Here is a 16277-nt window from a genome sequence, read left to right as displayed (position 1 = left end):
TCAAATAAATAAATAAATAAAAATTAAAAAAAAAAAGTGTAGTAGAGTTTACTTAGGAAACTTTCCAAGGCAAAAGTTATGAGCTCATTGATTCCGAATTAATTCTTACTAATTAACAAAGTGGAGTCAAGCTCTGGTTTCTATCTTCTGCCCTGAGAATAGCACTTCTCACACAGGAGCTGCTCTTTGGCCTGGGTCCTGGAATGAGAAGACATGTGACACCTGCATGGAATGGAGTGGAACTGAGGCTCAGGAAGTTAAGTGATTTGCCCAAGATCATATAGCTAATAAATTAATAAAGGCTGTGTTCAAACCCAGGTCTCTCTCACGTCAAATGCCATGAAACAGTGTGCATCACTTATTTTCCCCAAGGAATAGTGGAATATCCTTGTACCTTGTAGCCAAAAGACAGTGGAGGGAGAAGGACCAGGGCATAGAGCAGCAGTTAAAACATGGCACAACTTGGGCGCCTGGGTGGCTCAGTTGGTTAGGCAACTGCCTTCGGCTTGGGTCGTGGTCCTGGAGTCCTGGGATCAAGTCCTGCGTCGGGCTTCCTGCTCAGCGGGGAGTCTGCTTCTCCCTCTGACCCTCCCCCCTCTCATGCTCTCTCTATCTCAGTCTCTCTCTCAAATAAATAAATAAAATCTTAAAAAAAAAAAAAAACCATGGCACAACTTTTCCTTAAATCTGGAGACCTATGTACATCTGCCTGTTTTTAACCTTTTAACTATAGTCCAAGAATTCTTGGTATGTTACAGAATATAGAATAAGTCTTTCTCGTTTGTTTTTAAAGTCTTTCTCTTTTAAAATGCATATTAATTTCTTTTCTGAACTAATCATATTATTTACTGGGGTGATATCATTGCCTGAAAGGAGGCTAGTGAGATCATTACCACAAGCATCAATCTTCTTCTACATTAGTATAATAGTATGCCAAGTCTCAGTCTGGATATTTATGGCTACCAAATATTTAAGAAAATATGTTTCTGATTCTCCTTTATTTTTTAATAGCTACAGAAAATCACTAAAAAGATTTTTTTTTTTTTTTAAGTAGGCTCCACGCCCAGTGTGGAGCCTAACACAGGGCTCGAACTCACGGCCCTGCGATCAAGAATTGGACGCTTGACCAACTGAGCCATTGAGGCACACCCCAAGAGATTTTTAAATAAAGATCTTATAATGAGTTACAATAATAATAAACACTTATGTGCTTTTTAAAAGGTAGCATCAAAATATCCTTTCTACCCTGTGCACACCCACTCTCACCAATCCTAAAAGCAAAGCTGAGTAGTAATGAGCATGGCACTTAGTATTTCATAAGTGTTAAAACATTGTCAGTTGTAACATAACCATTGCTTTAAAAATAACTTTTTGGGGATAAAAAAAAGATATTACACATTAGATGTGTTAGATGCATGATGATTTGTGAAACATTAATAAAAGGTGGAAAATACATATGCCTTAGAATTCAGGAAATAGGGTGATTTTCCTGGGCCTCTTTTCCTCATCTGTCAGATGAACTTTTGAACTTGGTAGTTTTGGATGGTTATTACTGTTCTTGTATTTTGGGAGTGAGGTTACCAGTACGTTCCAGCATTCCAACCAGATGTATTCAAAACAAAATCTTCTGTATTTTAGAAATACTTGCAAAACTGAAAATCCTATCTTACCCCAAATTCCTTGATTAACTTTACTCTCTTTGTATTAAAGTCAGGTAAGTGGTCAGAAATGAAGAGCCTACATCATTAAGTTAAAACGGGGAAAGGGGATGCCAAAGACATAGTGGTTATACATTGAGTTTGTGATCATTTGGAATTTTGTAGTTTAATTTTCAGTAGATTTCACCAAAACGGTTTCATCTTGCTGGTGATGGCTTTCATTTCATGTAATACTAAAGAATGTTTATAACCATATTATAGAACCATGAAGTGGTTAAGAGTTCAGTTTCAGGAACCTGTCTTGCCTAGTGTTTGAATCTTTACTCTGCCACCTCATTAATGTATGACTTTGGACAAGTTACTTACTCTTCTTGGGCTCTAGTTTTGCTCAGCCACAAAATGGGGACAACCAGTAATACCTTCCTCATGGAATCATCTTGAGGCTTAATACTGTTAAAGCACTGGGTGCCTGGGTGGCTCAGTTGGTTAAGTGACTGCCTTCGGCTCAGGTCATGATCCTGGAGTCCTGGGATCGAGTCCCGCATCGGGCTCCCTGCTCGGCAGGGAGTCTGCTTCTCCCTCTGACCCTCCCCCCTCTCATGTGCTCTCTCTCATTCTCTCTCAAATAAATAAAATCTTTAAAAAAAAAAAAAATACTGTTAAAGCACTTACCACAACAGTTGTATGGCACATAATAGGCATTTAAATGTTGGCTATTGTTTTTATTATTATAAAAATAATAATTTATTAATGGAGTTAATGTTGGGTTGAGGACTATAGTGCTGTGATTTAGTAAGTAGTTTCTTGCTGACTGGCAATATAAAGATCAAGATACATGATATACCATTGTACGTGTAGTATGCAACAGTATGTGTCCAGTTCCTTTCTCCCATCTGTGCTACTGTCATGTGTTTTAATTTTTTTTAAAAAGATTTTATTTATTGGGTGCCTGGGTGGCTCAGTTGGTTAAGCGACTGCCTTCGGCTCAGGTCATGATCCTGGAGTCCTGGGATCGAGTCCTGCATCGGGCTCCCTGCTCAGCAGGGAGTCTGCTTCTCCTTCTGACCCTCCCCCCTCTCATGCTCTCTCTCTATCTCATTCTCTCTCTCAAATAAATAAATAAAATCTTTTAAAAAGAGAGAGAGAGAGAAAAAAAAGATTTTATTTATTTATTGGACAAAGAGAGTGAGAGAGTACAAGCAGGGGGAGTAGTAGAGGGAGAGGGAGAAGCAGACTTCCTGCTGAGCAGGGAGCCTGACGCAGGGCTCTATCCCAGGACCCTGAGATCATGACCTGAGCAGAAGGCAGACACTTAACCATCTGAGCCACCCAGGCCCGCCATGTGTTTTAATTTTACACATGCTATAAACACATTACATTTTTACTCCTATTCCTTTAAATGGCCAATTTATCTTTTAGAGCAATTAAAAATAAGGAAAAAACTACATTTCACATGTACCTTCATTTATGCCATTTCCTTTTCTTTTGTCTTTGTGTAGGTACATGTGTCTGGTTTGGTATTGTATTTCCTTTAGCCTAACCTACTTTTCTCCCCCTTTTTTGTGGTGCAGCTTTGCTGGTAATGACTTCTTTGTTTTTGTTTTCCTGAAAAAATCTATTTGACCTTTCTTTTTGAAAGATATTTTCTCTGAGTATAGGATTCTCAGTTTTTTCTTCTTAGTGTTGTAAACATGCCACTTCACTGTCTTCTGGCTTATGTAGTTTTTGATGAGAAATGTTTCTCTCAATATAGTATGTCTTTTTTCCTCTGTGTACCTTAAAGATTTTCTTTTTATCTTTGGTTTTGAGTAGTTTGAATATGATTTGTCTAGTTGGTTTTGGGGGGTTAGAGGTGTAATTTATCCTGCCTGTTCTCAGAACAACTTCTGTCTGTGGTTTTGTGTCTTTATTAGTTTTGGAAAATTCTCAGCATTATCTCTTCAGATATTTCTTCTGCTCCATTCTCTTTTACTTCTAAGATTTCAACTGCATGTGTGTTAAATCAATTGATTGTCCCACAGCTCTTAGATTTTCTGTTTTGTTCCTTCCTATCCACACATTTTTTCCCCTGTTTCATTTTGAACAGTCTCTTACTTGACTCTCTTGAGTTTATTGTTGAGCCATTCCAAAGCTTTTATTAACTCTCTGTTCCCGTTTTTCCTTTGTCAGGGTGGTTTTTTCCTTTCCTTCCTTGTGTAACTTATAATTTGTGGTTGAAAGATGGATGCATTATATACTGGACAGTACAGACTGAGGGAAATAGTATTTATGCCTGCCTAGATCTTTAGCATGAGTAGCTGAGTCAGTCTTGTCTGTGGTTGAGCTATATTTTGTATTGCTATGCTCACCCACAGTGCACTACAGACTTCAAATTCCAGTCTAGGGTTACCTTTTTTATTTATTTATTTTTTTTTAAGATTTTATTTATTTGAGAGAGAGAGAGTGTGCAAGAGAGAATACAAGCAGGGTGAAGGGCAGAGGGAGAAGCAGACTCCCAGCTGAGCAGGGACGTGGGACTTGATCCCGGGACTCTGGGATTATGACCTGAGCCGAAGGCAGTCACTTAACCGACTGAGCCACCCAGGCGCCCCTCAGGTTACCTTTTTTAGGGTGGGATCTCATTTGCCAAAGGATTTTTCTTTCCTTTTCTTTTTTTGTTTTTTAAGATTTATTTATTTTTTTTGAGAGAGAGAGCACGTGCACAGAGGAAGAGAATCTCAAGCAGACTCCCTGCTGAGAGCTGAGCCTGACCCAGGGCTCGATCTCAGGACCCTGAGATCATGACCCATCCCATGACCCCGAGATCATGACCCAAGCCGAAATCAAGAGTTGGACGCTTAACTGACTGAGCCACCCAGGCGCCCCACCGGAGGATTTTTCTAATGTCTACTCTACCTTCAACTTTGGATCTCATTTTCTTAGTTGTTAAAGTACCTTAGAGAGTGTCTCCCTACTCTTCCCTTCCCAGCAGTAGACTGATGTTATTTATTACCTCAGTGTTTGCTAACACAATGGTGGTAATGGGTGTGGGTGCTAGGGCAGGGGACAGTCTGTTTTCCATTTTTCTGTTTCAGTTTTAGGCAGACAGTGTATCCCCAGAGACTTTCTCAGTGGTTCCACCTCTCTCCCAGGGGTTGGGGATCTCTAAAGGTCTAGGGCTATGATTTTTTCTACCCCTGCCTCAGGGATAGAGGGTTTTTTCTGTTACCTTCCTTCAGTTTATGCAGGGGCCAACTAAAAATAGTTACTCCATAAAGTATATCTATTAAGATTTTTTTTAATGTTTTTTATGTTCTGAACTGAAGCCATCTCCCTAGGCTAGTTTTTGCTAGACTTTTCTATCAGTGGCACCAGAGATGCAAAGTTTTTGGCATCAAGTGTGTTATTAAATATATTTATAAATATCACTTAATAAATAATGTATTTTCATTTTTTATATTGATTCTAAGTTTTATTTCTTTAATTCTTTTTTTACTGAAGTATAATTGATATCCAATGTTAAATTAGTTTCAGGTGTACAACATAGTGATTTAACTTCTCTATTCATCATGGTATGCTCAGCACAAGTGTAACTACCATCCGTCACCATACAATACTATTACAGTACAATTGACTGTATTCCCTATGCTGTACCTTTTATCCCTGTGACTTATTAATTCTATAACTGGAAGCCTGTATCTCCCACTCCCCTTCACCCATTTTGCCTGTCCTCCCCTGCCCCTCTGGCAGCCATCAGTTTTTCTGTATCTATGGGTCTGTTTCTTCTTTTTGTTTGTTTATTCATTTGTTTTGTTTTTTAGATTCCACATATAAGTGAAATCATTGTCTTTCTCTGTCTTGACTTATCTCACTTGGCATAATAACTTCTAGGTCCATCCGTGTTGTTGCAGTTGTCAAGATCTCATCCCTTTTGTATGGCTGAGTAATATTCCTGTGTGTGTGTGTGTGTGTGTGTATACATACACGTGTACACACACATCTTCTTTATCCATTCATCTATCAGTGGACACTTGAGTTACTTCCATATCTTGGCCATTATAAATAATGCTGCAGTAAGCATAGGGGTGCATATATCTTTTCAAATTAGTGTTTTCATTTTCTTTGGGTAAATAGTCAGTAGTGGAATTACTGGATCATATAGTATTTCTATTTTTGATATTTTGAGGAACCTCCGTACCCTTTTCTACAGGGGCTGCACAATTTATAATTCCACCAACAGTGTATAAGGGCTCCCTTTTTCTCCAATCCTCACCAACACTTGTTATTTTTTGTGTTTTTGATTCTAGCCATTCTGATAAGTGTAAGGTGATACCTCATTGTGGTTTTGATTTGCACTTCCCTGATGATTACTGATACCGAGCATCTTTTCATGTGTCTGTTGGCTATCTGTATGTCTCCTTGGAAAAAATGCCTATTCAGATCCTCTGCCCTTTTTTTTTTTTTTTAAAGTAGCTCCATGCCCAGCACAGAGCCCAGCCTGTGGGGCTTGAACTCAACAACCCTGAGATCAAGACCTGAGCTGAGATCAAGAATCACGTGCTTAACTGACTGAGCCACCCTGGTGCCCCATGTCCATTTAAAAATCAGATTATTTGTTTTTTTGGTGTTGAATTGTGTAAGTTCTTTATATATTTTAGATATTAACCCCTTATCGGATATATTATTTTTCGAATATCTTTTGACATTCAGTAGATTGCCTTTTCATTTTGTTGATGGTTTCCATCACTATGCAAAAGATTTTTTATTTTGGTGTAGTCCCAATAGTTTTATTTTTGCTTTTGTTTCCATTTTACCTAGAAAAATGTTAACAACAGCTGATGTCAAAGAAATTACTGCCTATGTTTTCTTCTAAGAGTTTTATGGTTTGATGTCTCACATATAAATCTTGATTCCATTTTGATTTTATTTTTGTGTTTTGTATAAACAGGTGGTCTAGTTTCCCAGACCTGTCCAGTTTTCCCAGCACCATTTATTGAAGAGACTTTCATTTTCTCATTGTATATTCTTGCCTCTTTTGTCATAGATTAATTGACCATATAAGTATGTGTTTATTTCTGGGCTGTTTATTCTGTTCCATTGATTTATATGTCTGTTTTTATGACAATATTATGCTGTATTGATTACTGTAGGTTTGTAGTAAATCTTGAAATCTGGGAGTTCCAGCTTTGTTGTTCTTTCTCAAGATTGCTTTGACTATTGGGGGGGTGTCTTTTGTGGTTCCATGCAAATTTTAATATTGTTTGTTGTAGTTCTTTGAAAAATGATGTTGGTATTTTAGTAGGAGTTGCATTGAATCTATAGATTCCTTTGGGTTTCAACTATTCTTTAATCATGCATTTTATTGACAAAAATTCTGCATGGCAAATACTAGGTCAGTTTGTTTTAAAGAACATGGCGCTTCTGACACCAGTTGTGTGGGTTTTTCCCCTTTATCAGTCAATTTTTCAACTCTCTGGACACCACTTGGATGTCCTACAATTCAATTCAATTCTGATACTAAGTACCTGGAATTAGTGCAGACCTCACAGGTCTGGTCCTGGACCTCTGGTACTTCTGACCAATTGGCTGTAAATCTAGGGTTCCTATGACCCCTCTATGGGTTCAATAATTTGCTAGAATGGCTCACAGAACTCAGGAAGACACTTTAATTACTATTACCAGTTTATTTTATTTATTTTATTATTATTATTTTTTAAAGATTTTATTTATTTGACAAAGAGAGACACAGTGAGAGAGGGAACACAAGCAGGGGGAGTGGGAGAGGGAGAAGCAGACTTCCCGCAGAGCAGGGAGCCCGATGTGGAGCTCGATCCCAGGACCCTGGGATCATGACCTGAGCCGAAGGCAGACGCTTAACGGCTGAGCCACCCAGGTGCCCCATTACCAGTTTATTTTAAAGACTACAACTCAATAACAGCCAAATGGAAAGAGAGGCTAACGGTGGCGGCAACAAGGGATGTGGATGGGCAGGGAGGGAGATGGTATGCAGAACTTCGATGCCATCTCTGGGTGCTCCACCCTTCTAGCACCTTGATGTGTTCACCAACCTGGAAGCTCTCCAAACCCCGTGGTTTAAGGGTTTTTAATGGAAGTTCCATTATGTAGGCATGGTTGATTAAATAATTGGCTATTGATTGGCTATTGGTGATTAACTCAGTTTCAGGCCCCTTTCCCCTTCCTGGAGACAGGGGAGAGATGCTGAATATTTCAATCCTCTAATCACATCTTTTCCTCTGATTGGTAGGCTTACATTCTGAAGCTTTGTAAAGGCCCACCAGAAGTCACCTCATTAGCATATGAATTAAAGGGGCTTATTAGATGAATAACAAAAGATGCTCCTTTCACCTACATCACTAAGGATTTTTAGAAGCTCTTGTATCAGGAACCTGGAAGAAGACCAAATATGTATTTCTTCTTATATCACAATATCACCCTAGGCACTCAAAAAATTGTCAAATGAATGAATTCATGTGATTGTTGTTGCTGTCCCTTTCTTATGTGTAGCTTTTTTTCTTTATTTTTGATCATTTTAATACTCATTTCTAAGAGTGTAAAAAATGTCTTTTGTGGTCTTCTATATACTTTACTTTTTAAAAATTGAACATACAACGTAAATTTGAGACATACATGTTAATTTGATACATTTATATATTGTAATATGATTGCCATTCCATTTCTGAACTTTCACTTAAGAGAATGTCCATCTTTCAAATCAAAATGTGTGTAAGTTTTACAGAGGATGAAGGAAATTCTGTAATTATACAAAATTCTTATCACATTATTGGGGCTTTTGAAGGGGAGGACCTTTATCTTCTTTGGCCTTGATAAGGACTGCAAAGAGAAAGAATATTCAGTGTGTGAGCCAGTGATATATGTACTTTAGAATAGATACAGTGTATTTTTGGCTGAGTGCAATAACAAGATGTGTAAGAGGAGGAAGAGGGAGAAACTTAACATCATTTCACTAAGGTTTACCAAAGCCTTATTTGGAGATGGAGACAAGATTTGTTAAAGGTGATATCAGCCTCAAATTCCTCAACAACTAAAACATCTAACGTTGGCTTTATCATTTTCTCCTAGGTGATTTACTGTTCTTTTGGTGGAACATCCAAAGGACTGCACTTCAATAACTTAATAGTTGGACTTGTCCTTCTTACAAGAGGCAGAGATGAAGAGAAAGCAAAATGTAAGTACTTTTATTATCTGAAAATGATACTACATTTGTATGCAGAATAATTTACCTGAAAAATCTTTTTTTTTTTAAGATTTTATTTATTTGACAGAGACAGCAAGAAAGGGAACACAAGCAGGGGGAGTGGGAGAGGGAGAAGCAGGCCTCCCGCTGAGCAGGGAGCCTTATGCAGGGCTCAATCCCAGGACCCTAGATCATGACCTGAGCCGAAGGCAGGCGCTTAATGACTGAGTCACCCAGGCGCCCCTTACCTGAAAATTCTTGATGACAGTCAAAGCATTTGAGTTAATATTTCTCCAAAGAAAATATACAAGTGGCCAATAAGCACTTGAAAAAACGCTCCACATGATCAGGTATTAGGGAAATATACATTAAAATTAGAGTGAGATACCACGGCATATCTACCAGGATGGCTGAAATAAAAAAGACAGATTAGGATTGGTGAGGATGGAAAAGTTGCAAACCTTATACATTGCTGCTGGGAGTGTAAAATAGTACTGTCACTTTTGGAAAACTGTTAGGTAGTTCTTCAAATTGTTCTTTTTTTTTTTTTTTTTTAAGATTTTATTTATTTATTTGACAGAGAGAGACACAGCGAGAGAGGGAACACAAGCAGGGGGAGTGTGAGAGGGAGAAGCAGGCCTCCCGCCCAGCAAGGAGCCTGATGCGGGGCTCTATCCCAGGACCCTGGGATCATGACCTGAGCCGAAGGCAGACACTTAATGACTGAGCCACCCAGGCGCCCCAGTTCTTCAAATTGTTAAATATTGAGTTATCATAGGACCTGGCAATTCCACTCCTATGTATATATCCCAGAAAATTAAAAACGTGTTCATTAAAAAAATATGCATGAGTATTCATAGAAGCACTGTGCATAATAGTCACAAGATGGAAACAACCCTAGTGTCCATCAACTTATACGTTCAACATAAACAAAATGTGTATGTCCATATAATAAATTACTGCTTGACAATAAAAAGGAATAAAGTACAAATAAATGCTGCAATATGTGAACCTGAAAATATGTTGGAAGTCATAAATGCCAGTCAAAGTAGGCCACATAGTATGTAATTCCATTTATATGAAATGTCTGGATTAAGCAAATCCTTAGGCACAGTAGATTAGTGATTGTCAGAGGCTGGTGGAGGAGAGGAAAAATGGAGAACAACTGCTAATAAAGGTGGGTTTCTTTTTGGGATGAAAGTTTTATTGAAAATTTCCCAGGGGAGGGGCGCCTGAGTGGCTCAGTGAGTTAAACTTCTGCTTTCAGCTCAGGTCATGATCACGGGGTTCTGGGATCGAGTCCTGCATCGGGCTCCCTGCTGAGCTTCTCTCTCTGCCCTTCCCCAGGCTTGTGCTCTCTCCTCTTTTGCTCACTCTGTCTTTCAAATAAATAAATAAATAAATAAAATCCTTAAAAAAGAAAAAAAAAAGAGGAAAATTTCCCAGGGGAAGTAAAGGCAAGTGTTTCTGTTACATAGGATATATATCACTTTGCTCCAAAAATTCCTAGGTTTTTGTCCTTGGCCACTGGATGTTGGGTCTTTCTCTCTTCCTTCTTCCTTTTCTAACCTGCCTTCTGACTGCTTCCTCGAAATCTCTCAGAATCTTCTCTCTTACCCCTGAATTTAGACTGTTTTTTTTTAATCTTTTTCCTTTTTTATAGTTTTATTGAGGTGTAATTGACTTAAAATGCACATATAAAAAGTGTAGATTTTGATATGTTTCGACACATATGTGTACCCACATTATCACAGTTAAGATATTGAATGTATCCTTAAACCCAATTGGAATTTCACTGTGATCCTGGTTTTTCAAATTAGCATCCCTCTACCAACAAATAGTGTGGCTCCAGGCAGCCGGTAATTAAAAATAATATTTTGGGAGGGTCACAAACATAAACGTATATTTAAATGTTTTTTTTTTTTTTTAAGATTTTATTTATTTATTTGAGAGAGAGAAAAAGAGCACAGAAGCAGTGGGGAGAGGGAGAAGGAGAAGCAGGCTCCCCTTTGAGTAGAGAGCCCAATGCGGGGCTTGATCCCAGGACCCCAGGATCATGCCCTGAGCTGAAGGCAGATGCTTAACTGACTGAGCTACACACCCAGGCGCCCCTCTTTATTTTTATTATACTGTTGTATTAGTTTTCTAGGGCTGCCCTAACAAAGTACTGCAGACTTTCATAAGTGGCATAAAACAACAGAAACTTACTGTCTTATAGTTCTGGAAACTAGAAGTCCAAATTGAAGATGTTGGCAGGGCCCTGCTCCCTCTGAAACCTATAGAGAAGAATGCCTCCTTCCTAACTTCTGGTGGTGTCGTCCTTGATGTTCCTTGGCTTGTAGCTCCATTACTCCAATTTCTGATTGTGTTTTGTCTTCTCTTCTTATAATCAGTCATATTGGGTTAGAGCCCACCCTGATGACCTCATCTTAACTCGATTACATTTGCGAAGACCCTGTTCCAAATAGGGTCATATTTGTGGATACTGGGGTTAGGACTTTACCATCTTTGGTGGGGAACACAGTTCAACCCATAACAGGTGGTCAAAGCATTCCAGCAAATACTCCCTCTGAGGAAATCCGTTATGGGATGGAGGAAGGCAGGCAGGGGAACCTGCTGGGCCTTCAGAGGGATGGAATGTCTCTTCTATCTTTCTGTCTTCTATCTTTCCAAATAAGGTCCCATTCACAAGTACCTGGTGGTTGGGTTTCAACATATCTTTTTGGGAGATGCAGTTCAATCCATAACAGCAATATTTCAAACATACATATAATATGTACATCCACCCAGCTTTATTATTTCTTAACATTATATCGTATTTGTTCTGGATCTTATTTTTTAGGAAATAAAATAATACAGCCAAGGTGTGGCGCTCTCTCTCTGTATCTCTTCATGGTTCTGTCCCCATTCTTCCCTTCACAGAGGTAACCACTCTCATGAATATAGTGATTTTTCATTCCTCATATAGGTCTTTATACATTTATGATGTTTTATATACCCTTAAACATATCTTCACCTGTTTTGCAGATTTTAAACTTTTTAAGTAAATGGTATATGGTACAGATTATTTTGCAATTTGCTTTTTCCCTGAATATTTTTGGTACTTATCCATCTTGAAACACTTAGTTCCTTTATTCTAACTGCTATATAGTATTTCATTGTGTGTGTATATCTCAGTTTACCTATTTTCTTATTGATAGACATTTATCTTTTTTTTCCCTAAGTTTTGCTATTACTAATAATACTCCAGTAAACATTGTTGTATCTCATGCATATGTATGAAATTTTCTCGAGGGTGGAAGTTGAGTTGCTTAGAATCTCAATTTCTAGCATATATCACCTTTGCTAGATTTGGCCAAGTTACTCTCTAAAGTGGTTGCAATAATTCATACTTTTTTTTTTTTTTTAAGATTTTATTTATTTATTTGTCAGAGAAGAGAGAGAGAGAGAGCGCAAGTACAAGCAGGGGAAGCTGCAGGCAGAGGGAGAAGCAGGCTCCCTGCTGAGCAAGGAGCCCGATGTAGGACTCGATCCCAGAACACCAGGATCATGACCTGAGCTGAAGGCAGCCATTTAACCGACTGAGCCACCCAGGCACCCCAATAATTCATACTCTTATTAACAGTGTATAATAGTTCCTGTTTCTCCCAATTTATTGCTGACACTTTGTGTTGTCACACCTAAACATTTTTGCAAATTTGGTGTGTTTGAAAAGCTATCCCACTGCTGTTTTAATTTGTATTGCTGGTTTTCATTTTCTTTCTTTCTTTCTTTTTTTTTGAATAACTTAAATTATATATTTATAAAGTGTTTGGCACTAGTAATCACTCAGTAATATTTACCTCTCTCTTCCTTCCCTACTTCTACCAAGGTATATTTAATCTATGGTAAGTTTAATTTATTCTTTCTTTCTCCTAGACATTTTTAGTCTTTTTGCAAGTGAATCTGGGAGTTATGTTGTACGGGAAGAAATGGAAAGAATGCTCCATGTGGTGGATGGTAAAGTCCCAGATACACTCAGGAAGTGTTTCTCAGAGGTATATTTAAAGATTTACATTTCATCCCTACCTATTACAAAGTATTAACTCTTAGATGTTTATGTGCAGCATATTCTTGACATTTTTGTTTTTAATGGTTGATGTTTCAACTATTTATGTGCTGTGCTTAAAGGTCCATAACACTTATTACTGCTATATTTGTGAATCTGAAAATTCCCAATTCTACTTAAAAGGCAAGTGTCTGTACTTATGGTATAATGAAACACACTCTCACATTCTTACACCAACACACACTGGTGATCCTGCAGGAAGCTGAGCATAGCTCACATTGTAGTTTCATTGCTTTTCATTGTATAAATGGCCTTGAGTCATTCTGTGACTCTGGGACCCATCAAGGCTTATTTTATCATTTATTTGACTTAGCTGATTTGCATAGTGAAATATTTAGGTCTGAAAAATCTGTCATTTTTTTCTGTTTTCATAAATAATAATTTTCATTGTAGAAAACTTAAACAATAAAAAAATGCATATCTTTAACAGAGAAAACTTTTTTTTCTTCCTTTTCATAGGTCTGCTAATATGGGAAAAGTCCCTAGAGATGGTAGAGTAAAAACCCTTTTAGAATTTTCTGATCCTTTCCTGCAGTGAACTCAGTGCTGCATGATTTCTTACAGGTGGCTGTTTGACCTACTTGCATTTCACAGATATGACAGTTCCTTACTGCTCATAGTTTTATTCAGTTTAGTTTAGTCACCTTCCTAACTGTATAGGGACTGATGGTCTGTACTCCAGCCATATGCATATATTTGGTTCTAACGTCTCTTTGGACCCTCTAGCTTTTCATTATTCTGTCTTTGAGTTTCTTCTGTGTTGATAGCACCTGGGGATTTCCCTTTCTTGCTTTGAGCTTGCCTGTATGGTTTTTGGTAGTGGTTATGGTGTTACATTTTACTCAGCATTTCTGTGTGTTTGGTACAAAAGGATTGGCTTCCTGCATTTTTGCTTCTGACATATTGACTGGAAGTTGCTGTGATAGTATTTCAGTACTTCAAGACAAACTAAGCTATGGTTTTTCTCTCCAGTAACAAATATTGTCTGGTCAAAAAAAGTCATCTAATCTTTGCAGGCCTGATTAATTGGATTTTTCACAGAGATGTCAAATGCATTAATACTCTGCACATATTGGGGGAGAATGTATATTTTTCTTATTTTAATGAGTTTTATGCACACATTCCCATTTTATAGATGGGAATTAAATGTTTCTAGTTTCTCTAAACCCAGTTCTCTGAAGTTCTCTAAAGTTTATGCACAATAGCAGGTACATGTATTAGACGATAATTAGTGCTATAGGGGAAAATTTAAGTAAATTAAGGGGGATAGTTAGTGATAGGGAGGATGTGGGTGAGTGTAGGTAATTTTGTGTAGGATAGTTGGGAAAGGCTTGTCAGATAAAGTGATATTTGAACCAAGAATTTAAAGGAAGGAGAGCTATAACCATGCAGATACCTAGGGGAAAGCATTTTTCAAGAAGAGAATACAGCAAAGGCCCTGCTTGACATGTCCAAGCAACAAGTAACCTGGAATAGAATAAGAGAGTGGTAGGAAATGAAGTTACAGAGGTTGGGGAAGAGGGTGGGATAAAGTGGGGGAGATTATATATGGCTCTGGAGGACAGTGTGAATTCTTTGATTTTTACCAAGTGAGGTAAAACACTGGAACGTTTTGGGCAGAGGAATGAATAGATGAGGGGGTTTTTTGTTTGTTTTTAAGATTATTTGAGAGCGAGAGCACGGAGGGGAGGGGCAGTGGGAGAGGGAGAAAGAGAATCTCAGGCTCCGCTGAATGCAGAGTCCGCCGGGCTCAATCTCATGACCCCAAGATCATGACCTGAGCCAAAACCAAGAGTCAGACACCTAACTGACTGAGCCACCCAGGCGCCCCAACATAAGGTTTTTTTGTTTTTTGTTTTGTTTTGTTTTGTTTTATTTATTTGAGAGAGAGAGAATGAGAGAGAGCAAGCACATGAGAGGGGGGAGGGTCAGAGGGAGAAGCAGACTCCTTGCCAAGCAGGAAGCCCGATGCGGGACTCGATCCAGGGACTCCAGGATCATGACCTGAGCCGAAAGCAGTTGCTTAACCAACTGAGCCACCCAGGCGCCCCAAGTTTTTTTTTTTGAACATGATCAGTTTGGCTCTTCTGTAGAGGGTAGGCTAAACAGAGTCCAACTGAACTGTCTGTGAATAATCCAGGTGAGAGGTGATAGTCATGTAGATCATGGTGTAGCAGTGAGATGGTGAGAAGTTTTCAGATTCTGCATTTATTTTGAAGAGAGAATTGACAGGAATTTTTCTTGTATTGATTATGGGGTATGGCAGAGAGAGAAGAGGATGACTAAGGTGTTTGGCTTGATTTAGTAAGTGAATGGAGTTTCCTTTAATTACGATGGCTAAGACTATTAGCGGTTCAAGTTTGGGGTTTTGATATCAAGGAAGATTTAGGACATAATTAAATTTGAGAATCATTTTAGACATTAAAGTGGAGATGTCAACTATGCTTTTTGATATATAATTTAGAGTTCATGGGATAGGATTTGTTGGCTTATAGTTGAGGATGAGATCATCTTAGAGTGAATTTAGATAGAAAACAGATTGGAAGACTGAGTCCTGTATTCCAATGTTTAGAGATTAATGAGATGAAGAAGAATCAAAACAGGAGCCTAAGGAATAACCTGTAAGGAGAACCAGAAGAGAATGGTGTCCTGGAAGCCAAGTGATAAAAGTGTTTTAAAAGAAAGGAGTACTTACATCAAATAAACTGAAAGGTCAAGTGGGTTGACCTTTGATCATTGAGAAGTGATTATTAGATTTGGCAATGTAGAGGAAGGTCATTGGTGTAGGTCCTGTGGAGTTAAAAAAAAAAATCACTGGAGTTAGGATACTAAAAGAAGTTTGCTCATAAGAGGAAATTGTAAGGGGGAAAGTGGAATGTTAAAATTGCATTTAATGGAAAGGGAACAGTTATTATAATGAAAAGATCATAAGACTGTTAGTAAGGCTGCGGTTAAGTGTTATATGAAGGACAAGATCTTTGGAAGAGGAAAGATCAAAGAAATGAGAGGCCCTGGTTTTGGAATACTCATGAAGAAGCTATTTAAATCACTAGATGCTTGTGGTTGGTAAAAAAACCAACACTGTAAATGGGCTAATTTTATACCTGATTCAACTACTTGATGTATTTACCTGCTGTAATTTCTGAGTAATGTGTCTGATTATGTCCAAACCCTTGCTTTTCAAGTTAACCATGTTTCAGTATGAATCTACTTGTATTACAATAGACTTATTTAGACCTCCCAAAGCAGTGCTTTATGTTGTTTTGGGGCAATCCAAAAAAAAACCCAAGACTATAAAGAGAAGCACTTTAGCTAA

General features: G+C 38.2%; 1 protein-coding gene across 3 annotated transcripts in view; it reads left to right on the top strand.

Moving 5' to 3' along the window:
• Positions 1–16277, top strand: part of USP32 (ubiquitin specific peptidase 32) — a 220331-nt gene that overhangs the window by 102187 nt on the left and 101867 nt on the right. For 2 of the 3 annotated variants that reach the window (XM_064582871.1, XM_064582870.1), the window contains exons 3-4: positions 8739–8844; positions 12772–12890. In XM_064582871.1, the coding sequence (XP_064438941.1) occupies positions 8739–8844; positions 12772–12890 (225 nt within the window). The remainder of the gene's footprint in view (positions 1–8738; positions 8845–12771; positions 12891–16277) is intronic. The other variant, XM_064582872.1, reaches the window with a different exon arrangement.

This window comes from Mirounga angustirostris, unplaced genomic scaffold (assembly GCF_029215605.1).
Source record: "Mirounga angustirostris isolate CCGP_5_RB_7025 unplaced genomic scaffold, mMirAng1.0.hap1 SCAF_17, whole genome shotgun sequence".
NCBI lineage: Eukaryota > Metazoa > Chordata > Mammalia > Carnivora > Phocidae > Mirounga > Mirounga angustirostris.
This window is presented reverse-complemented; position numbering and strand designations above follow the sequence as displayed.